Source organism: Engystomops pustulosus, chromosome 6 (genome assembly GCF_040894005.1).
Source record: "Engystomops pustulosus chromosome 6, aEngPut4.maternal, whole genome shotgun sequence".
NCBI classification, from domain to species: domain Eukaryota; kingdom Metazoa; phylum Chordata; class Amphibia; order Anura; family Leptodactylidae; genus Engystomops; species Engystomops pustulosus.
In genome coordinates, this window is record NC_092416.1 from 76,244,483 (window position 1) to 76,267,926 (window position 23,444).

The following is a 23,444-nucleotide window of genomic DNA, read 5'->3' on the forward strand; positions in this document are numbered from 1 at the left end:
TTTACTAGCATGATACATGTGAATGTGGTTCTACTGAAGTTGCATGGATTTGTGCGTTTAATATTGCAGCCACATACATCCCTTTCATACTCTTGTAATTTGCATGGATTTTTAGGTTGTGCTGCAGGCTTAAAACCTCAGATTTTGCTGATTAATACAATGCAGAGGTTAAAAGCCTGGCCAACTGCAGAGAAAATTGCAACTAAAAGTGCTGAATTTCACAATGGGCCTAACCTGTGTGTCCCTGGTTTTAAAGGGTTTTTTTTAATCAGTATCTAACTTGGAAAACCCAGTTTATTGCAGCTAAAGATTGGTCAAATAAATATTTATTCCACTACAAGAATTGGAAATATGCAGTGGTAGGTTATTGATTGATGCTCTAGAGACACAGGGTAAGGCTGAAATGGCTGATATCTACATGCATGTAGTTCCATGTGAGAAATGTTCTTGAATTCTATTAACTCCAACATTATACTAGTTCCCTGCGTGCAGCCTTGACCTTTTGAATAATGAGGAAGTGGCTTCTGTTAAACATTACACTGTATTTGCTGTTGCGTTATGCAAACATGTTATAATTTATACAGAAAGCTGTATATGTAGGCGAATTCTATAATGCACTCCTATAATACAGATCCAGTTTTAATGCTGCATAAGGAAATCCCTCTGGTTTCAGAGACCGCATCCTGAATATCTTTATTGACTTTCTTGCTGCAGCATGTTTTTGTACTAGCTTCCACCTCTACCTCTCTTGTACGTAGTAGAACTAATTTTATTCCCCAAAATCTGATACATCTTTATTCTGTATTATGTGTTTCCCACATGTATCTAGATCGGGAGTGCACAAGCTTTTTCTGAGGGCCATATTAGCATAAGTTTCAACTTTTAAGTGCAGAAGTAGCAATTATCACTATAGACACCAAATACTACCCTAGTTATGATAGGACAAATCTCCACTATGGTATTTGGTGACAAATACTTCTGGACAGAAGTACAAAATAATTCCCCAGCAGAACCAGCCAAATAATGCAGTACAACCCAAATACCACTCTGCACCCGGCGCTGCCCTCCACTGGGTCCTAATACAGATGCCAGTATTTAGTCCTGTATACAGGACACAGTGTATAGAGGAGCTGGCGGCAGGATAGGACTGGGGAGTGGTAAGTACTTGTAGCTGTTCTCACTGCTCCCCAATTCTTGTGTACTATCAGTGATCTAAGTTACCTCCTTTTATCATATGTAAAATAAAACAATATTCTGCAGATATATGTATGTATATGTGTGACACTATATTGGGGACTACTGTCTACACTATTATGACTGCAGCTCGGACTAGTGCAATTTAAAACGGTCAATTGTGATTTATCTCTTTATGTTCCCTATATGTAGGAACAAAGTTAATGTTAATGTGCTCGTGTCTACCATTTCTTTCCCTTTCTTGTTGCAGCATTTGTTGGGCAGTAAGGACCAGTCCTCGGTGCAGCTATGGGTGTCCTACAACCGCAAATCGATGCAGTCGGCACAGTTTATAACCAGACATCCAGTAACGGTGAGTCATCTCTTTGTCACTGCTGCATATGATCCCGACAGTATGGACAGCAGCTCCTTGTGGTTTGCACTGTATATCTTTAATCTGATATTTCAATAATCCATGTAGGTGTATAATCTGGCAATATTATACTGGATTAGAACCAAAATTTCACAGATTAAGGATCAATAGACTGAGCAGTGACAACCATGAGGAAATTACAGGCAGTCCCCTACTTAAGGACACCCGACTTACAGACAACCCATAGTTACAGACAGACCCCTCTGACCTCTGTTGAAGCTTTCTGAATGCTTTACTATAGTCCCAGATTGCAATAACCAGCTGTAAGGTGTCTGTAATGAAGCTTTATTGATAATCCTTGGTCCCATTACAGCAAAAATTGTTTTAACTCCAATTGTCATTGGGACAAAAAAATGTTTTGTCTGGATCTACAATTATAAAATATAGAACATATAGAATATAGAGAATATAAGAACAAACCTCTGGACCCTATCTTGTACGTAACCCGGGGATTGCCTGTACATGGATTTTGTGTAATAATTAACTGCAGACTTCATAATTTTGATTTTTAGCAATTTTGGTAGCCCGAATATTTGATAGTCCAGTCACTGTTGTTAGACTGAGATTGATTTTCTTATAAAATTGAAGGGAATGTCATCTTCTTTCCTCTTCAGGAATTTTACATCGCTGATGTCTCAGAGGATCAGGTTTTTGCATGTGTCAGGCACAGCAATAATGTAACAAACCTGTATATATCAGAAGTCGAAGGTCTGCGCTTCTCTCTCTCCCTAGAGAGCATCATGTATTTTAATCCTGGAGGCGGGAAGGAAACTCTTGTCAGGTACCAGCACCCATATGTCTGTATTGTGCTCTCTTTTCCCAGGGGCCTTGAGACTCTCTACAATTAACTCTACACTAGACCTCGAGCAGGTTATTATCCTCTTTAGAGGGAGTCTACCAGCAGAGTTGACAATGCAAAATTGCAGACAATGTTGGGCAACCTGGAGATCCGTGTAATCATACTTTTGTGTATATACGTAGTTATTTGCGGGACTGTGCAAAAGGCATTTATAGGTATAGCTGGACTTGGAACACTGGAGAGTCCTCAAACTGCTGTGCTCTTGGCTACCTACATTTAACTGCTCAGCTACCCGCTTCTCTAAAATATACTTCATACAAATGGCCTCTGTCATTTAACCAGTTCAGGACCAGAATTTTCCAGTTTTTGCATGTGTTTTTTCACTGGTTCTAACTTTACACAATCCTGGTATCATATGATAAAGGAGATTCTAGGTGCCACCAGTCCAGAGTTATGGCTCTTGGAACCCAGGACGAATTTGATACGTCTTTAGCCACAGAGATTTGTAAAAGTATACATAATGTAAATAAATATTATGTAGCGCTGCTTCACTCCCCTGTAATATATGAATTTTGAAGAATTTTATAGCATTTCAATAATGTGTTAGTGACATTTTTGACTTTGTAATATTTGTAACTCTGTTATTTGCCACCAGTAATGGCTTCAGGGAGAATCTTGCATGGGGCGGGGCAGTAAAATATACTGAGAGCACACTGCTTCTTTAAAACCCCTGTACCAACATGTTGTGCACGGGGATTTTGCTAAATGCCATAAAGTTTGTATGTTAATCTAGCCATAATGAATTGATCCTTTAAGTTACTTATTGCAATTTTAACTCCAGATACATTGAAAATGAGCCACTTGCCGACATCCACCGTGTAAAAGGTGTGAAAGGAGTTTACATTGCCAACACCCTCACAGGACCTCTGTCCAAGGAGAATGTGGCCTCTGTCATTACCTTTGACAAAGGAGGAACTTGGGAATATCTCCTGGCACCAGGATACAGTGGATACGGAGACATGGCTCGCTGTGTGGTGAGTTGTTGCAGTGTCTCGGGTCCATATGGCGGCAGGTACAAGGATTTCCTCTTCCTGTGCTGGTACATGTTTTCAATGGATTGTTTTTGTATTGCAGAACTCTAAGGAATGTCAGCTACGCCTGGCACAACCACTAAGTCAGGTGACTTCTCAAGGTCGGGTTATGCCTATCGTGTCCAAGGAGTCTGCTCCAGGAATAATAGCTGCAACAGGTATGTGTGGAGTTTTGTTTACAAAATCTTTTAATGACCCATCCACAGTGTAAGTAATAAATATGTAATCGGCACCTGGCACACGCTACTGCTTCTGGTTCTGTCTATAGCATCTGCTCAGGGATGCAACTACAGCGATAGCAGCCGCTATGGGGCCCGCGGTGTTGGGGGCACCATCATCTGACCTGACACTGAAGAATGAAGGACCTGAACCCCTTTATACTGATTATGCTGCACATTGTACATCATAATATGTATATATGGGTGTATATGTAATATATATTATACCCCTCTGCATATGTAGCTTCTTACTTCCTTCTCGGTCCATATTGAATTAACTGGGTGGAACTGTCAAGGATTGTACCTCAAATAAAATTAGATTTTTACCTTTAAAACAAAATATTACTATTAGGAACAAGATATTTTTTGCCAAAGCTGAGAAAATGCCCTACATGGTTTAAGTGGAAAAACACAGAAACTTTCCCTCATGATTCTGTGTCGCAGCACGCCTCTACATGTTATCACCCATTCTTCCCCTTAAATTTTGTATAGGAAGTACATCGCACATAATACATGGCTATAAACAATCAAAATGTTTCTGTCTGTAAAAATTCATTGTTGTCTTTTTAGGATCAGTGGGGAAAGATACTTCTGGTAAAATTAACCTCTATGTGTCCAGCAGTGTAGGCGTAAGGTGGAGAGAGGCAAGTTTCTTTATTTTACTTCCTATAATTCTCTGTCCTTGTCAGTCGGCTTCCTCACTGCATATACCTAATTATTATTATTATTATTATTTTTTTTTTAGTCTCTTCTCGGACCCCACTTTTGTACCTGGGGAGATCACGGTGGCATATTGGTGGCAATTGCACAAGGGGTAGAAACCAACCAATTAAAGTAAGTGCACAGTGTCGCAAGTATGCCAATGCACTCCCACAAACCTTTCTCCTGGAGCTCATTCTGGGCCAAGCCACTTGGCCACATTTAGGCTGCATTCATTCACACGACCGAAGGGGGACATATATATACATCCTCCATAGGGGACATGTCCTATTTTTCCCTGTGTTGCAGTGCCGGTCATGGCTATGGGAGGGGAGGGGTCACCCCTCCTCCTCTCCAATGCAGCGAACGTACGCCTGCCAGGCTACGGCCTAAGTTCATGTAAATGCAGCCTTAAACATCAATTGTATGAGAATATAATAGCTCCGACTTAAGCTCTATATGAAACAGCCGCAGTTCCTTAATTTAGAAGTCTTTTGAGTGCCGTTTCAGATCTCTTTATTGAAGACTTGTAGTTTCGCTCCTCCACACTTAGAAATGTGCTCTATAGAATTTCAGGGAACATAGCGTAGCGTGTTTTGTAAACTTTAACTCAATTGTATTGTAGTGTACTGTATATTTAAAAATCTTTAAAAATGTGCATATCAAATTCCACAGTGTAAAAAAACGTTAGGCATTCTATTCTCTTGTACAATTGAAGTTGTGACTAGTGTCTGCTGTTGTGTTCTGTATCTCGTTATCAGTTATTTGTAGTGGTTTTTTTTTTCCCCCTCTTCTAGGTACAGTACAAATGAAGGGGAAACATGGAAAACATTTAACTTTTCTGACAATTCTCTCATCGTATATGGGTTACTGACTGAGCCTGGAGAGAAAAGCACGGTCTTCACGATCTTTGGCTCCTATGTCCATAAGGGACACAGTTGGGTTATATTACAGGTCAACACCAGTGATGTCCTTGGTATGAGCTTTTTTTTTTTTTTTTTTCTCCATGTATAGCTTTACATTTTATGTCCTTTGTTTTTACATTGCTTGAAACAGACCACATAATATTGAATTAAAATAAAATAGAGAGAAGGGAAGGGTGGAGAGCAACATCAGTTATTACTCTCCTGCTGCAGCCCCTCCTTTTCATCAGTGTTCAGACATCCACAGGCAGTTTGCAGACAACACAGGAGCAGGAATGCTGAATACGTGATGAAAATTCATGGATTATTATGAAGACCGTAAAGGCACTTGAGAAACTTGTACTTCTATAGGCTGAGGAGCCAACCCGGTAGATTGTATATAAGCGAGACTCGGACGTGGGGATTCGAGGATTGAGATAAAAGAGCAACATAGATTAGATTTTATATTTAATTACCTTAAGGGCACATTAGACAAAACAATTTATACAGTAGAGATATATACAGTTACAGAGTACAAAATACAAGGTAGCACTACAAGTAACAGCAGCTCAGTAAGTTTGTTACCTTGTGTGTGGCCTAATGGAACCTGATAGTTCACACCTTAACATCCTTCTCTGCTCTTGATGTTAAAATGGTTCCCAGACAAAAGACATTGCAGCCTTAGAGGTACTTGATTATGTCAGGTGCAGTCACAACTCTGCCCACCCAACAGGAGGGGTCATGGGTTCCTCCTACCTGGCATTACAACCAGAGCACTAGAGAATCCATAGCTTCTGAAAGGGAAGTCTTAGGGTCATGGTTCTTGTATCATTGGATCCGGGTAAATCCCTGGATCCCATTGATACCTGACCCATTTGCTATGGTCCTATCCAGAGATATTAATATCTCTGGACCCAACGGTGCTAGAATGCCAGGAATTGGACCACTGTGATCTTCTGAAGATAACAATCCAAAAATGTATTTGTCCTTGGGGTGAGATGAACCATAACTTGATATGGCTCTTTGTCTGTTTGAAAATTTGGGTGGCCACACAGGCTAATTGGCAGAATTGATAGTTGATTTTGGAAGGGAGGACGCCATTGATAACAAATATAAGATTACCAGGGAGCCTTGATCTATGAGTAAGCGCCCCTGGTTTATCATGCTTGCTTTAAATGGTAGATTTGCTTTAGAGGGGTTTTCCCATAATGTTTACACAATAAAGATAATTTTTATGTCTTACTTTGCAATTTTACTTATTTTTATTGCTGTTCTAGTGTGGGCGGGACTCTCAAAGCAGGCACTTCATGATCCCTCTAGTACTATGAAATGCTGTGTGCTGTCATTGTACTTGGATCACAGGGTTGATCTACACTATTATTTAGCTCCTGAACATTGTACTAATATCTGAGAGAGATTAGACAGAACAGAAATAATGAATGATATGCATGTAACACACAATGACACACTTCAGCCCTGCTACATCTGAGCTATAAAACACACAGTCAGCTCTGCTGAACTCCTTCCCCTGCTATAAAGATCTTATCTTGCTTGTAGATTTGGTCTCCTGGCAGTGCTGCTTGCCTGCAGGAAGTGTATGTGTGTGAACCTTGTCTTGGAATGCAGGGGTAGGGGCAGAGAGACACTGCAGCGAGCAGAAAGCCAGAACGGCTTACGGTCACATCACAGGGCAACCAAAATGGTATACACCAGGACTGATAGAGACGTTTTGGAATTATATCAGTGAAATGCTGTAATTTTGTCAATAACAGTGAATCGGAGAATGTATTATTTTGCTATCCCGAGTATATTAAAGAATCTTTACTTTATGGGAATACCCCTTTAAAGAATTAGTTCTAAGTAATCTTCTTGAAATCGATTCCATTGAAAACCATACAGCAGAGCGAAATTTCTTCTTGGACAGTGATTAATCATAACTGTTATTAGAAGACCTGATTCCCATAAGTGAACTATACAGGCGGTCCCCTACTTAAGGACACCCGACTTACAGACAACCCATAGTTACAGACAGACCCCTCTGACCTCTGGTGAAGATTTTTAAATGCTTTACTATAGTCCCAGACTGCAATAATCAGCTGTAAGGTGTCTGTAATGAAGCTTTATTGATAATCCTTGGTCCCATTACAGAAAAAAATGTTTAAACTCCAATTGTCACTGGGGCCAAAAATTTTTTTTACTGGATCTACAATAATAAAATATACAGTTTCGACTTGCATACAACTTCAACTTAAGAACAAACCTCCAGACCCTATCTTGTACGTAACCCGGGGACTGCCTGTAGTATGTCCTCAAAATAAAGGTAGAGCATTAAGCATTTTTTTTGTTTTTGTTTGGTATAATTGTATATAGACGTATATCGTAGTTCAAACACTGTGCATGAGGAAGATTCTTATTGTCTTCGTGTTCAATAATGCTGTGAGCCTCCCAGTGAGAAAACATGATATTGCATGACTTGGGTCTACATTATGGTGTTCCGGAGAATGTGACCACATATATTTGTGTATGAAACACATAATAAAATCTGCCACCACAGATTTTTGGAAATATTTACATTGTTCTCTCTGTCTCTTGTACAGGAGTCCCCTGCACTGAAAATGACTATAAACTCTGGTCTCCTTCTGATGAACGCGGCAATGAATGTCTGCTTGGAAGCAAAACCGTTTTCAAGAGGCGAACCCCGCATGCCACCTGCTTCAATGGTGAAGACTTTGATCGGCCGATTACAACCTCCAACTGCTCGTGCACCAGAGAAGACTTTGAGTGGTAAGGAAGGGTTCTATAGTAAACTGGTAAAACATTGCTACAGTCACATGTTGCATTGTGGCAAAAAGAATTTTGTGGTTGTTATAATTGATGGATAGTAGAATGTAGAAACTAATGTTTCCACCAGAAATGATACTAGAATTTTGAGTGCATTACAATATCTGGAGAAGTATCACAATACTCAATACCGATACGATATTTTCAAGAAAAGATAAAAGTATTATCGGAATTCAAAATGTGTAGGTGCAGTCACATGGGGCGTTTAGAAACTCAATGCAAACATCTAGGGGTGGGGCTCAGCCAGATCGCATGTAAGTTTCCAATGAAATGCATGCGATCAGTAAAGATTAACCAGCGTTTTGCAAGGAGATTTTTTCGTTTTGACAGTTTATTATATGTATTGTAATGGTTGTGCTGGTAATGTTTATATAAAATGTTAAATTTTATTTTGTGTCTTATTCATTTTTATTTTAACTTTATTAATAATATGCTTTAAACCAGTGCATTTGGCTTGTGTAACAGTGTAATTCTATGGAAGCTCTAGTAAAGCTCTTAGTTAAAGAAAGATGCATAGCTTGGAGGATAAGAGCACTGTATGGCATTGCTAGAGAGTGGAAATTAAGTCAGAGGAAGCCCTAGGACAGTGGTGGCGAACCTATGGCACAGGTGCCAGAGGCGGCACTCAGAGCCTTTTCTGTTGGCACCCGGGCCATCGCCCCAGTATGCCAGACAGGACTCAAAGAATCTTCCTGCAGTTCCAAGCAACTTAAAAGATGCTGCTTTCAGTCATATTTTGATACTTACTACTTGGGACTGTATGAAGTGGGAGAATGAGTACACACGGCTGAATTATCTTTGGAGGACCTCCTGCCGGCCCCACGATTCTCTGTGTACAGAAGGTCCCTGGAAAGAAGCTGAAATTATGAAATTTTTCCATCTTTCTACTGTGTGGCTGTCCTCAAGAGGCCAATATGATTGAAAGTTGTTGAACAGGGAGCAATAAGTTACTGCTTCAATTTTTGGTGGGCACTCAGCCGCTAAAAGGTTCGCCATCACTGCCCTAGGAGATGTAGAAACACCATAGATGGACAGTTCATGATATTTCCCTGACGATGGGGTTCTAGCTCTGCCGGATGAATCCCCTGCAGACATTAAAAGTCTGTAGAATTGCTGAAGTTCTTCAGTACCAAAAATGACAGAAACCTGATATTGAATCATTCTGAAAATTATCGAAAAAGTACTGAGGTTTTGATGTATTTTGCAACTCTAGTAGGAGCTGTCTCCTTTTCATCTCTTCAGTGATTATGGCTTTAAGCTGAATCAAGATCTGAGATCTGAAGTTTGTGTTCCTGATCCAGAATTTGCGGGAAAACTCTACCTTATTCCCTCTCCTTGTCCAGTTGGAACAACCTACAAGAGGAGCAAAGGGTAAGTGCACCTGTCGATTTTTGGCACATTTTATTTGGCTGGTTGTGGTACAATGGTTGTTCATGGGAATGTAAATGGACTACGCAAACCTCTAACTACACCACTGCTTTGAAATATAGCTAACCTCTGCATGTCGTCAATGAATTGCAAATTATATTGTTCCAATGCAAAGGCTGTTTTTTGCAGTTGTATGTAGCCATGGCAGTTCTTCTTATCTTGTTATCGCTATGCTGTTCTGTTTGGGTTTTCTACTTGATATGAGAAATTTTTCATCATTGCTGCACATCTTAACAGTTAGGGCCTTGGTTTAGTTATCGCAGGATTTCTGGAGATACCTGCTCCGGAGGTGATGTAGAGGCACGTCTTGATGGAGAAGATGTCCCCTGTCCTGTGGAAGGTAATTAACATCCATATTAGCCTAATGCTGATTATTAGTCCAGCATCTGTAAAGCCACTGAGCTTAAACAGTCACAAGATCCCCTAGCAGCTGGGTTTGGGACCTTCTGTGACATCCCATATCCTGCTGTCTTGTAGTGGATGGAGTGTTGCAGGCAGGCATAATGTCCTTGACATGCACCTCCATCCACTGATAAGGGATGGAGGTGCATGTCAAAAAGGCTGCAGGACACTGGACATCATAGAAAGTAAAGAGTCCTGCTGCTTGGGGTTACGTGACCTGCCACTCTTGACTGCTTTAATGAGACTCTACCACGGTAAGTACTATGTGGGTGACCCTTTTATGATCTTGTACTTAACTTGGTAAAGTTTAGTGATTGTGACCAAGCCATTTTATTTGTGTATTCTTAAAAGACTTTAACAAATTTAAAGGTAACCTGTCATCAGCTTTTACCCTTCTAAACTACCAGCATCTAATTCTCACCATTTACCTATAAAAAAATCTTATCCATTTTATGCAAAAATGAGCAGATAAGGCCTTCTACACTCGCAAGTGGGATGTGATGAACTCGCATCACACTCTCAACGCATGCTGCTCGGATCGCACGGCCAGAATGCTGCACACAGGGAGTGAACTCATCATGTCAGTTCAGTTCGGGTGTGCAGTGTTCGGGCCGTGCGATCCGAGCAGCATGCGTTGTGAGTGTGATGAGAGTTCATTGCATCACACTCGCAAGTGTAGTAGGGGCCTAAGAGTCATATTTACACCCTGCATGCGGAGTATCAATTCAGATGCCCCTATCTTCTGGCTCTATAGGACCAAGAATGATCTCATTTTTCAGATCCTATTGTGAGCTACAGAAGCAGGTATATAAGTAGAAATACTGTATCTTTATCTTGTATACAGCGGTTTTGAGCCGTTATAACTTGCATACTGATGCAGTGCTGCAGATGAGGCAGCTGTAAAGCTGAATTACAGGAACGTTTGGTTAACAGAGAAAAAGACGGTAGCCCGGGAGCGCCCAAGGAGGGCAGAGAACTGCTCGGGCACTCGCTATATACATAAATATGCAAACCTGGGCGCTGGAGGGGCGCTTCTTCCCTTCTCCATCGCATTCTCATGTACACCACCCACCTTGAGCTGTGAGAGGTGTGATGAATTATGCATATAGCGAGCCCCCGAGCCATTATCCGCCCCCCCTGCTGAGTGCAAAGATTTTAAAACTTTCTCTTTTATCCAAAGATTCCTGTAATTAAAGGGATATTCCCATCTGGGCATTTACATTTCATTCATTTGTCATATGTAAACATTTCTTCAATTGGATGTTATTAAAAAAAATGTTGCTGTGTGAAGATAATTTCTCATAAATGTAGCCATGTTGTCCCTTAGAAACAAGATAACTCCCTCGGATACGACCACCTCACATTTTGGCAGCGGTGGCCAGACATACACTATTGAGCCGTGCCTGACCACCTGGATTCCGCAATCATTAGCACAGGACGGCTGTGGGTTATGCAGTAACTCCCGGACATTTCATATATAAACAACTTTTGTGTCTTTGTGCAATCCCTCCAGCAGAGGTGGCCATATCCAAGGACACAGTCTTGTTTCTAAGGGACCATACGACTACATTTATGAGAAATTATCTTTACACAGAAACATTTTTTTTAATAACATCCAATTGAAGAAATGTGTATATATATGGCAGATTAATGAGAATGTGAATGCCCAGACGAGAATACCCCTTTAAGCTTTACAGCTGCTTCCTCTGCAGCACTGCATCTATATGTAAGTTACAGCGGATCAAAACCACTGTATATAAAGGGTTTCTTTTTATCAAAGCCTCATATTTCCAATGGGGCTGTTAGCAATCAAATGAAAAAAAATATATCTTCTGATATTAGTGGGGCCATTAAACGGGATCCCCCATTTATTTTGCAGAGTTGTATTTGGAGTTGCAATTGTGTGATTGATGGCTACATGCAACTTTAAGAAGATTTAGTATTGTATAACTATGTATCCACTGGTATTTGTGTGATATACTCCTCACCCATATCTCCCTCTCTTTATCATCAATAAGAGGAGAATGAGTTCATCCTGTATGCAATGAGAAATGCCATTTACCGGTATGACCTGTCCTCTGGGGTCAGTGAAGAGCTGCCATTGAAGGGTCTGCGGGGGGCTGTAGCCTTGGACTTTGACTATGAAAGCAATTGCTTATATTGGGCAGACGTCACCCTGGACATCATACAGGTATCTGCTCCTCACAGCTTCCATTAACCCAGAATAGCCAATAGTAATGCTGAGGATGTCACCATGTATGTATTTTCTTCCAGCGACTCTGTCTAAATGGCAGCTCCGGACAAGAAGTTCTTGTAAAAAGTGGGCTGGAAACTGTGGAGTCCTTAGCTTTTGACCCCTTGAGCCAGTTGCTTTATTGGGTTGATGCGGGAATAAAAAAAATTGAGGTATGAGATGTTTATTTTGAATATATTTGTGGGGAAATAAGTGCTGGCATTGGTGAATTTTAATCTTAATAGTGCTAGCTCTATAAAAGGCATCATCCAGTTTAACGTTTCCCCCTACATTGTAGGAGCTTAGGTGAAAGAGTCGGTCAACGAGATTCGATTTAGAAATGGCAGGCATAACTTGTGTCATGTTTAGTATCATACACTCACTGATCTATATTCATTAATCACACATATTAATCAACTCGAATTTTGTAATGTAGGTCGCCAACCCAGATGGAGATTTGCGTCTGACTATTCTCAATTCCACTGTTCTGGAACGTCCACGGGCTCTTGCTTTAGTGCCCAAAGAAGGGTGAGTAGAAATGTAGATGGTGTCTTACTAATCATCTGCTTTCGATATGGGAGAATGTTATCTCATATGACATTCATTTAAAACCAATGAAGTCTTGTTTGATTTCGCTACAAATACCTTGTCCTCTAGAGTAGAACAGACTATGATCACATCTTTATAAGCCTCCAACACAGTATCCCCAGGTATGCTTTATGTAAGTAAATCCCAGCTGTGCCAGGTACTGATCCAGTGTCTGTAGAGTTTGGGTTCTCATCTTCTGTTAAATAATACCAGTTAAATAAGAAAACATAAAGGAAATACCAGTTTTGAATGACAACTTAAAACGGAAGGGATTTTCTATTTTCTAAATTTGATCACCACAATGTGTGGCTTTCCTTGGAAAGGAGAATTGTTACTAGAGGCAGCTGTCCATGAGCTTCAAGTGTATTCATAATCCCACAGCGACGGCCACATCCTAATGAGAAAATTATAATGTTAAAGTTTAATGGGATCCCAGAATGATTGCAATGGTTTCTTTCTTTTCCTCATCACCAACATTACATGTCATAGATGAGAGATGAGACAGACTGTTCCGTGTCCTTCTGCCCATAATATGGCATCATTGCACCTGAAGGTCAAAGAAATGAATAGTGATATACAGACATACAAAGACCTACATATAATCATACAAAGGCATGTTTATGATCAATGATCCCTACTAATGAGTACTTTTTTTTTTTTTTTCCTGAAGTTCATTTTGACTTAAGGACACATACAGAGTCTACCCTAGGTTGTGCTTTCTGATTGCCACTTCTTGAGTTATGAGGCATAGCATAAAAAAGAGCTGATAAAATGTTACAAGTGGCTGGCTATATTCCTACTTGAAGGGAACCTACCACCACGAATCTACCTATAAAGGTAGATCGGGTGGTAGGTGGATCTATAGGACGAAAGAATAGCCCTTTTAAGGGCTAATACTCAAGTCCCCACAATTTTTTAATAACTTTTATTCCCCTTATATGTAAATTTTGTAAAGAAGCTACTGGGACTTGGAGTAGCCGGAGCTGAGGCTACACGACGCGGCTACTCCACGCCCCAGAAGCCTATTTGTTCCTCCTACCCAAAAACTTTTGTTTTTTGCATGCGCAGAACAGCAGGCCCACGTCTGCGCAGCTCCAGCTTCAGAGCAATGACCGTGCAGATGCCGACCTGCTGTTTTGTGCAGGTCTCTTGGCACGCCGAAGATTTCGGGTAGGAGGCTACTGGGTCGTGGAGTAGCAGTGCCATGTAGCCTCAGCTCCAGCTACTCCACGCCCTACTAGCCTCTTTACAAAATTTACATATTAGGGGAATAAAAGTTATTAAAAAATTGCGGGGACGTAAGAGTCAGTCCTTTTAAAAGAGCTATCCTCACGTCCTATAGATCCACCTACCACCTGATCTACCTTTATTAGGTAGATACGTGGTGGTAGGTTCCCTTTAAAACTTAAAATAAATGACCTTCATATTGCTATTCTTAGGCTCATGTTCTGGACAGACTGGGGAGATGAGCGGCATGGAGTCTACAAGAGTGAGATGGATGGATCAGGAGTGACACACCTCGTCTCTGATGGCATTAAATGGCCAAATGGTATTTCTGTAGATGACAAGTGGGTCTACTGGACTGAGGCCTACATGGATCGAATAGAGAGAATCGATTTTTCAGGCCAACAAAGGCAGGTGGTTCTAGACAATCTACCCCATCCATATGCAATAGCAGTGTTCAAGGTAAACATGGAAATGGTGTCTTAATTGTAGCTGGGAACAGCAGAGAACCTGTGAACATTAATGCCTCTGTCATTCTCATTGACAGAATCAAATCTACTGGGATGACTGGTCTCAACTCAGCATCTTCAGAGCTTCAAAGTACAATGGAGCTCAGGCTGAAGTTCTGATTGAGCGATTGTCGGGAGTGATGGACATGAAGATTTTCTATAAGGGCAAATGGACAGGTAACCCGATGATCTCTGTTTATGTCAAAGGTCGGGCACAATGTTATGGGTCATATCGACTATGTTACAAATTGAATGTAATGCTTTATCTATGTAAAATATAACGGTAAAATTATTTGGACATGTCTATTATTCATTAAATTTCCTTGTTATATTACAAGTGTATTATACTTTTGAGAAGCACACACTATTCTGCTGATGGATTTACGGTGTATATACTTGAAATTACTTATTCTGTTCGGAGTCTGCTATTCATCCTGTATTGTACTTCACCTGCCAGCAGAATAGCAAGTGCAGCTCTGGAGTAATTATGCTCATGCAATACATAACTTATCCTTTTGTAATCCTGAGTAGGGTTGCACAAAATCTCTATGCTTGTTCAATACTTTCAAAACTCAGAACAGTTCAATACTGGGTTTCTGTCATTTTCGGCACTGAATGACTTTTGCCATTCTGCAGACTCCTAGTAGCTGTCTGCTGGGGAATCCTCAGAGGAGACATCAGGCAGGGTATCCTTTGAATAGATCTGTAGGGCAGCAGCAGAGCAGAGACCTCGTCAAGGGAAATGCCATCATCTGTCCATATATGGTGTCTCTATATATCCCAGGGCTGCCCCTGACACAAGGTCTCAAAATTATTTTATTTTATAAAATTAAATAAAATATTTCTTTGGGCCATACGGTTTGAACTCACAACCTCCCCTCTGTACCTGCCATAGAGATACAGCGCCTCTATCTGCCAGACTATGGGCAGGATTTTTTCTGACTAGAACTTTCATAGTTACACTGTTCAAGCTCCATGCACTGGTATATAGAGATATATCCTCCCAGAGATCTCTCTATATATCACAACATTTGCTTTTTTTAACCTCCAATACAGTTAAATTGAATGCACAAACCCCCAATTTTTTTTTTTCAACATTACCAGGACAACTGTTATAATACATATAATAAACTTAAAACTTAAACTTAAAAACTTATGCTCTCCTTTCAAAATGCTGGTTGATGATCGTATCATTAGAAATGCATATGTGATTTGGCCAAGCCCTGCCCCAGACATTTGCATTGAGTTTATAAACGTTGAATTCAGATAATATTTTTGAAATTATTGTATCGGTATAGAATATTGCGATACTTTTGGGTATCACATTTCACTCCAAATTATGGTGCAACCTTAATCCTAAATTGCATCCTATTATACTCCAGAACTGTCTTCAAATTCTGTTGTTGGTGTCCCTTCATACATTACATCACTTATCTCATGCTGATCCTGAGTTGCATCCTGTATTGATATCCAAAGTTGGTTATGTCTTTCTGCTCAGGAGCGAATGCTTGCACTTCCAACTCTTGCCGGCTCCTGTGTCTTCCCAAAGCCAACAGCAGCAGAGTTTGTCAGTGTCCTGAAGGGGTGAAGGAAGAGACTTTATCTTCTGGGGAGACTCAGTGTGAATGTCCACATGGTTATCAGCTAAAGAACAAGACTTGTGTCAAACAAGGTGGGGTTTTGGAGATGAGTACAATTTTTATCATTCAAGGTTTTATTAAGTATTATGAAACATATACAGGGTAAGGTATAACTGTGATGTAACTACCTTTAGGGAATACACAGAGTAACAACCGAACAAACATTCTTGTTTACAAGTGTAGATACATTATGGGCATTGGAGCTTCCGGAAAGAGCTCAACACATAAACAGAAATGAAGTATGTCTTCTGTTATTGTTTGGTAAATATGATATATACCGTTTTTAAAAGATGGTTACTTCCGTGGTCTCTACCAACTACCATGGTCTGGAAAACATTGTTGCGGTATTGCTAATAATATACATTTTTCTTCTTGTCTGGATCATGAACTGCATCTGCTTTGCAGAAAATTGTAATCAGTATTTGTGTTAAATCAAGAACCAGGGTGTTCCATGTCAACTTGCCTAAAGTAGGGGTGGCATCTCCTTTTGTGTTTGTATACCCAGCTTTCTTCAGAGGCCTAAGACATCAAGTCAATTTTTCATGTGACCTGGTTTCATGTTAGACTCCTCTAAAGGAAATCAATCCTGATAAACCAGGGACCCTTACTGATAGATCCAGGCACACTGACTGTAGTGATCCTTTTCTTTGTTATCCTAGGCCTCCTTCATTCTAAATTCAACTTTTTTTTTAAATGATCACCCTCCCAGGGCCCTTTAGACTCAAAAGCATAATTTTAAACATTGATTTTTAGAAGGATGAAGGCCATGGATAAATATGAAGATTACCACAGCCACAGTCCCTGGATCTATGGGGGATAACGGGATAGTACTGTATTATTCAGCCAATTGTTAATCGGAGGCAATATATTCACAACATACGGAAATACAGCAGTATTGTAGTATATTGTATGACTAATCAAACAAAGCTCCCTGGGGCCTTAATAAAATAATAATTTAAAAAATAGAATGAATATAAGTTCCTACCCCCCCCCCCCCCACCTATCCAGAAATTTTTTTTAAAATTTTAGGCATCTCTGCATCCTAAAATACCCAATTTATTAAAATATAAAAATGATTATCCCATACAGTAAACTCTGTAATAGACAACGTAATGGCCGTAAAGCTCTGAATACTAAAGTATATTATAAAAAAAAAAAAAAGTTACTGGCATTAGAATGTGGGGGATTCAGGACATTTTTTTTGCACAAGAACAAGATAGAACTTCTATAAATGTGATATCTGTAATCATACTGAGCCAAACAATAAAGGGAAAGTATCATTTGTAGCACATAGACAAAGCTTGGAAGAAAATGGTGCAAACAAGTTTCTTTCATATATTTTACCACATGTGCAATATTTTTACAGATTCCAAATATTACATTACATAGGAAATTATATGGTGGCAATGGAAAGTTCCATTTATACTGCACAAAACAAGTCCATATACACCTTTATAAACAAAAAATAAAACAAAGTTTGGGCTTTTGAAGGCAACTAAAAACAGAAAGCAGCAAGGAGTGAATATTAATGTTGAGGTTGTACAGTGTACATGCTGCTGCTCATAGAGAATGGATTTCTGTGTATCATTGAAGTGCAGTGGTTTCAGGATGTTGTTGCACAAATTATTTATTTTTTTAACATTTTTTTTCATTTGTATTTTTATTCTTTTGTCATATTCCAGAGAATTCCTGCCTTCCCAGTCAGTATCGCTGCTCCAATGGGAACTGCATCAACAGCATCTGGCAGTGTGACAATGATAATGACTGCGGGGATATGAGCGATGAGAGAGACTGCCGTAAGTCCACACATCTTTCCTACATCTTATCCATTCTCTGTTCTGCTAGGCCACCTGCGGCAACCCATTTGACAGAGACTCTGACACTTTGCTATTTGTGTGTTCTATGTTACATGGGTGACACTGGGCCCTAACAGTCAACATGGCTCCACTCATCTGACAGTAAGGAGCTAAAATATTGACATTGATTGCTGAGGAATGGGGACTAGAGAAAAGTTCTGATTCTGTGTAGCAACACCTATCATAAGATGCAGAAAGTTGGGGTCATGGAAGGTGATTAAAGGTCCTCTTTATCACAGCATATAATATGTTCTTCCTCATCCAAGGCTGAATTGGCTGATATCGGGGAGCAGTAAGATTACCGTATATACTCGTGTATAAAAATGTGCTGAAAAACGTCCCCTCGGCTTATACACGAGTCAATGCAGAGTAAAACATACTTAAAAAATAATAAACTTATATACTTGCCCTCCGGTGGCCCCGATGTGCAGCGCTGCTCCCCCGATGTCCGCGCGGCTCCTCTTCTTGCTTCCGCGCCCGTCTTCTTTCTTCAGCAGCGGCGCGTCATACTATGCGCCTGCCGGCCGGGGGAGAGCAGTGGCGGCACCCAGCAGAGAAAAGAAGATGGGTGTGGAAGCAATAAAAGGAGCCGCGCGGACATCGGGGGAGCAGCGCTGCACATCGGGGCCACCGTAGGGTGAGTATATAAGTTTATTTATTTTTTTTAATGCTGGGCAGGCTGTATACTACTGGAGGCAGGCTGTATACTACTGGGGGCAAGCTGGGCTGGCTGTATACTACAGGGGGCTGGCTGGCTATATACTGGGGGGGTTTGTGACCAACCCTCGGCTTATACTCGATTCAATAGGTTTTCCCAGTTTTTGGTGGTAAAATTAGGGGTCTCGGCTTATACTCGGGTCGGCTTATACTCGAGTATATACAGTAATTATTTGTTCTAAAATAGAGCCTCTACACAGCCTGAATTTGTCCCTAACAAGTCAGAAATGGATTATAACAGAAGGAAATAAAGTATTCAGCCTCTCTCTGTTGGACCTTGGATCGTTATGGAGAACAGTATAATTTATCCTTATCTTCTAAAGTCGGACTTTCTCCAGTATTTTACCTTTTAAAGGGACTTCTTGGGTTTCATTTAAACAATGGTTTGAATGTACCGTCTCTTCCTGTTATACAGCCAAGTTCCTGCCACTCAGCTGTGATTTACTGTGCTCCTGCCCTATGACTCTGGGCTGCTGAAGATGCAGTGCCATGGTGCACCAAAATTCTAATTTATATATTTCTCAACAAAAGCAATCTTATGATGCCACGTGCTAAATGTGACTAGAGAGGTTACTTTTTTACCCAGCATATTGTATAAGGGTTAGGGTTTATGAAAACGACCTTGTGTGTAATTTTGTGATTGCCACTTGCTGATCCTTTGCATTCTTTCCCCTCAGCGACCACAGCGTGCGACCCTGACACATTATTCAGGTGTCAGGAATCGGGAACCTGTATCCCCCTCTCTTATAAATGTGATCTAGAAGATGATTGTGGAGATAACAGCGATGAAAGTCATTGTGGTGAGTTGCAAATATGTTGACCTAGATCTGAAATCTATCAATATTACCTTAGATCCACAAACGTGCCATGTCCACCAGTGTATACATTTCCTATTTATAGATGAGGGGAAATGTTCAGTGCTTATACAACCCTACTTAAAAAGAGCAGATAAATATATAATCATAGCTCTGCAAGTTTCTAAAATACTCTGTTTTCATTAGGGCGCCCACAAACCAAGACATGGTCAGCCCACGTTCATAGACTGTGCTGTGTCGCGGACTGACCACGTTGCTGGGGACAGGATTCCTTGCATTATATTCATATACATTGTATCAGACTAGTATAAGGGTAGAACAGTTGGTTTTGCTTATGTATTAAACTTTTCCATTGCAGACCGTTTACAATAAAGTCAAAGCACAGAGATTAGATCCATAGATGCAGCTACAAGTGTAAATGTTGAAATATTATGATGTATGATGAAGTCTGCTACCCACTAGCGCCATCAGATACATCAGGAGGCTCTGATGTATTTTGTGGGGCGTTTGAATCCCAATCTGATAACTTCACTCATGAAAGACCACAGGCCATAGCAAGTGTGCAGGCACGGGGCACTAACACACAGTGCCGGCCCAATCATCCGTCAACTGTTACCTCCTTCACAGCCCTCCACGGGCACTCGCTATTGGTGGCTTAAAGGGAAAATAATTGCACTTACTGGCGGCCTACAAGCTCTGAAAAATCGTCCCCAACTTTTTTAAAGATTTTTGTGGCAGCCAAGGCTTCACCTTTAATAATAAATAATGAAAATTAACCTCTCTTTTCAGAGGCACATCAATGTAAAGAGGACGAGTTTAACTGCAGCTCTGGGATGTGTATCCGTCAGTCGTGGGTCTGTGATGGGGACAATGACTGTAGAGATTGGTCTGATGAGGCGAACTGTACAGGTAGTATTCTATGTTTTATTACATATCACTGTATTCATCGAAATGTAAAGAAAATCTACCATCAAAATTAAGCATAGATAAACCAGGCACACTCCCAGACCTACACACTATAACTGTGGTCATCTTCTTTGTTATCTATGGCCTCCTTCCTTCTATAATCAATTATGCTAATATGCCAGAAGGGCTCTGGTGGCGTTACCAGAGCCCCCCAGTGCTTCCGATTCACTGGCTGGTAGATTGAGCAGAACATGTCTTGCCCAACCACCTGCTTTCTCCCTCCTACCTCTGCAGGTGTAAACTAAAAGCAGGAGGAAGTGCAGGGGTTGGGGAGACCTGTTTTGCTCATTATAACAGCCTGTGTAGCTACAGCACTGAGGGCTTTGAAAACAAAACCACAGTCACTGTGCCTGGATCTAAAAGTAAGTGTTTATAGTAGATTTCCTTTAAAGTGAACATCCACCTCTTTATAAATTGTGCCATCAACAGATTTTTATAGAAGCTGGAGTTCGTCTTTTCTCCAAATCCTCTACACATACTCTTCTTATTATAAATTAAAATTGTATGCAGTAAACTCATAGGCTTCCTCTATGGAGGAGGTTTTCCGTGGAATAAAAATATTCCTGTCACTTGCTGTACATGGGTCCACTAATGTTATAAAAGGTTATTTTCCTCTCCCGATCCTCCTCTAGATCAGGTCAAGATGGTAAGAAATTCACCCCCCAATAATTTGAGGGAACCAGGTGTTTTGCCTCCTGATTTATGTAAACCAGCAAGTTTTTTTCTTTTTGTGGATATGAAGTAAAGTGATGAACAAATGGCATACAAACATTAAAGAAAACTGACACGGATGCAATATGAACACAAAATTGAAATCGTGTATAGTTTACAGGCAGTCCCTGGGTTACATACAAGATAGGGTCTGTAGGTTTGTTCTTAAGTTGAATTTGTATGTAAGTCGGAACTGTATACTTTATCATTGTAACCCCAGCCAAATTTTTTTGGTCTCTGTGACAATTGGATTTTAAAAATGTTTGATTGTCATTAGAACCAGGATTCACAATAAAGCTTCATTTTAGACACCAGTGATAACTATTATAGCTGTTTATAGTAGCCTAAGGCTAAAGTACAGTAAATTGCCAAAAATCCAGAGGTCCGTTTGTAACTAGGGGTCATATGTAAGTCAGGTGTTCTTAAGTAGGGGACCGCCTGTACTGACAAAATAAGCCCTTATTTGTATATTCCTTACAATGGTTAAGTAGCAATCCCTGTCTTTTCCTATGTGTTGGGAGACATTAGGATGTAAAGCAACTGCAATATGTCAGCAAGATTCTTTTGTTGTGTTAGGGACCCCAATTTCTGCCATTTATAGATTGGGTTTTCCATGGGAAAAAAAAATTAGTGTGTCTTTGTACGGAGAAATTTCTAATGATTGCTGTGCGGTTTCACATTTATAAATGATCTTTATTCTAGGGGATGTAATCGATCACTGGGGTTCACTTTGTATAGTTCAGTGAATACTTAATGGTATATTGCTGGGTAAACACATTTATGCCGCTGGGGGACACAGGGAACTTGGGTATAACTACTGCAATTGGGAGGCACATGCTAAACCAAAAGTTTTAGCCCTATACCCCCCTGAATGGGTATGATTCACTTCCAGTTTGACTACTTTTGTGCTTACTGAAGGGTCACAGCAGAGGAGGAGTTAACACTTATTTATTTTTTTTGTGCTTAGTTATGACCTATTGGAAAATGTTGAGTATCACAAAAATGAATGCTGGGATATATTTGATCCCAATGTATTTTATGACAAAAAATGTGTACTGTGTTACAAAATAAATGTAGTTCTCATAAAATTCAAACTGTAAGCATAGAAATCATGTGACCAAACAAAATGCTTTTTGTCATCACCTAATTTTTTGATGCTGTGTTTGTGACCCCAAATTAATTCTGAACACAATATTTTTGCAACACAGAATTTACTATATATTCATTTTGTACCACAATTTGCATTTTTTTTTAAAGCTGCTAATAAAAAATACATTTGAGGGGAGTGCACTGCACGCCAGATATACTAAAAGGCTCTGGCCTTGGTAAATCCAGAGGTGCACTCCAAAGCCAGAGTGAAGTCTCTGCCAGGTTTTCCAGCATAGAACATAAATACTGTAATATTTTAGGAAGTGGTGTGCGGATGAGGAAACAAATAGAAAATTGCTTTTGCTGGCCATGCGCCAGAAAATTTCCAAGCAAACTGGCAGACGAGGCTTGGTAAAAGTCCTCCATTATGTTAAAAATAAAATTGTGAATCACTTTATACATTGTGTTCCCTAAAATGAGGTGAGTATTTTTGTGATCACAACATTATTGTTATACTGTATTCTGTGCTTGTACAATGCATTATGTGTCACAAAATGGACTGTGAACCAACAGCCCCCACAAATATATAGCTTACTTTGTCTAGGGATTACAATGGATACTCTTTAAATAGACTTTTGGTATGTTGATAAGATTATGAAATCAAGCTTACAATCATTTCAGGACTTAAGAGGTCTATAACATCAGCACAGCCGACTGCAGAATGAGATATAAATGACACCTGACCACCTCTACCTTCTTATCTTATCTGTAGCTATATCACACACCTGTGAACCCTCTAGCTTCCAGTGTCATGATAGTCATTGCATCCCTCAGAGATGGGTTTGTGACGGCGACTCTGACTGCCAGGATGGCTCGGATGAAGACCATACCATCTGCGGTAAGTAGCTGCATGTGGTTTCTCTTCTCTGATCATATCCATATGGCTTTATGTAAGTATTCAATGCACTGATCTTCCATATTCCAGAAAAGAAGTGCAACGGATTTCAGTGCAGAAATGGCACCTGCATCCCATCTGGAAAACATTGTAATGGTGTCAAAGAGTGTTCAGAAGGGGAGGATGAACAGAACTGTGGTGAGTCCTTCACCTTA

The 23,444-nt window shown here is 40.2% G+C and overlaps 1 protein-coding gene across 1 annotated transcript in view; it reads left to right on the forward strand.

The window, feature by feature from the left end:
* SORL1 (sortilin related receptor 1) overlaps positions 1-23,444 on the forward strand; it is a 79,749-nt gene that overhangs the window by 13,637 nt on the left and 42,668 nt on the right. The window contains exons 7-27 of the mRNA XM_072113499.1: positions 1,445-1,546; positions 2,221-2,387; positions 3,247-3,439; positions 3,540-3,654; positions 4,285-4,358; positions 4,460-4,548; positions 5,211-5,389; positions 7,913-8,099; positions 9,399-9,527; positions 9,839-9,924; positions 12,005-12,177; positions 12,261-12,392; positions 12,656-12,747; positions 14,247-14,493; positions 14,579-14,717; positions 16,039-16,212; positions 17,863-17,976; positions 19,431-19,553; positions 20,358-20,477; positions 23,107-23,232; positions 23,320-23,427. Coding sequence (XP_071969600.1) covers positions 1,445-1,546; positions 2,221-2,387; positions 3,247-3,439; positions 3,540-3,654; positions 4,285-4,358; positions 4,460-4,548; positions 5,211-5,389; positions 7,913-8,099; positions 9,399-9,527; positions 9,839-9,924; positions 12,005-12,177; positions 12,261-12,392; positions 12,656-12,747; positions 14,247-14,493; positions 14,579-14,717; positions 16,039-16,212; positions 17,863-17,976; positions 19,431-19,553; positions 20,358-20,477; positions 23,107-23,232; positions 23,320-23,427 — 2,869 coding nt within the window. The remainder of the gene's footprint in view (positions 1-1,444; positions 1,547-2,220; positions 2,388-3,246; positions 3,440-3,539; positions 3,655-4,284; positions 4,359-4,459; positions 4,549-5,210; positions 5,390-7,912; positions 8,100-9,398; positions 9,528-9,838; positions 9,925-12,004; positions 12,178-12,260; positions 12,393-12,655; positions 12,748-14,246; positions 14,494-14,578; positions 14,718-16,038; positions 16,213-17,862; positions 17,977-19,430; positions 19,554-20,357; positions 20,478-23,106; positions 23,233-23,319; positions 23,428-23,444) is intronic.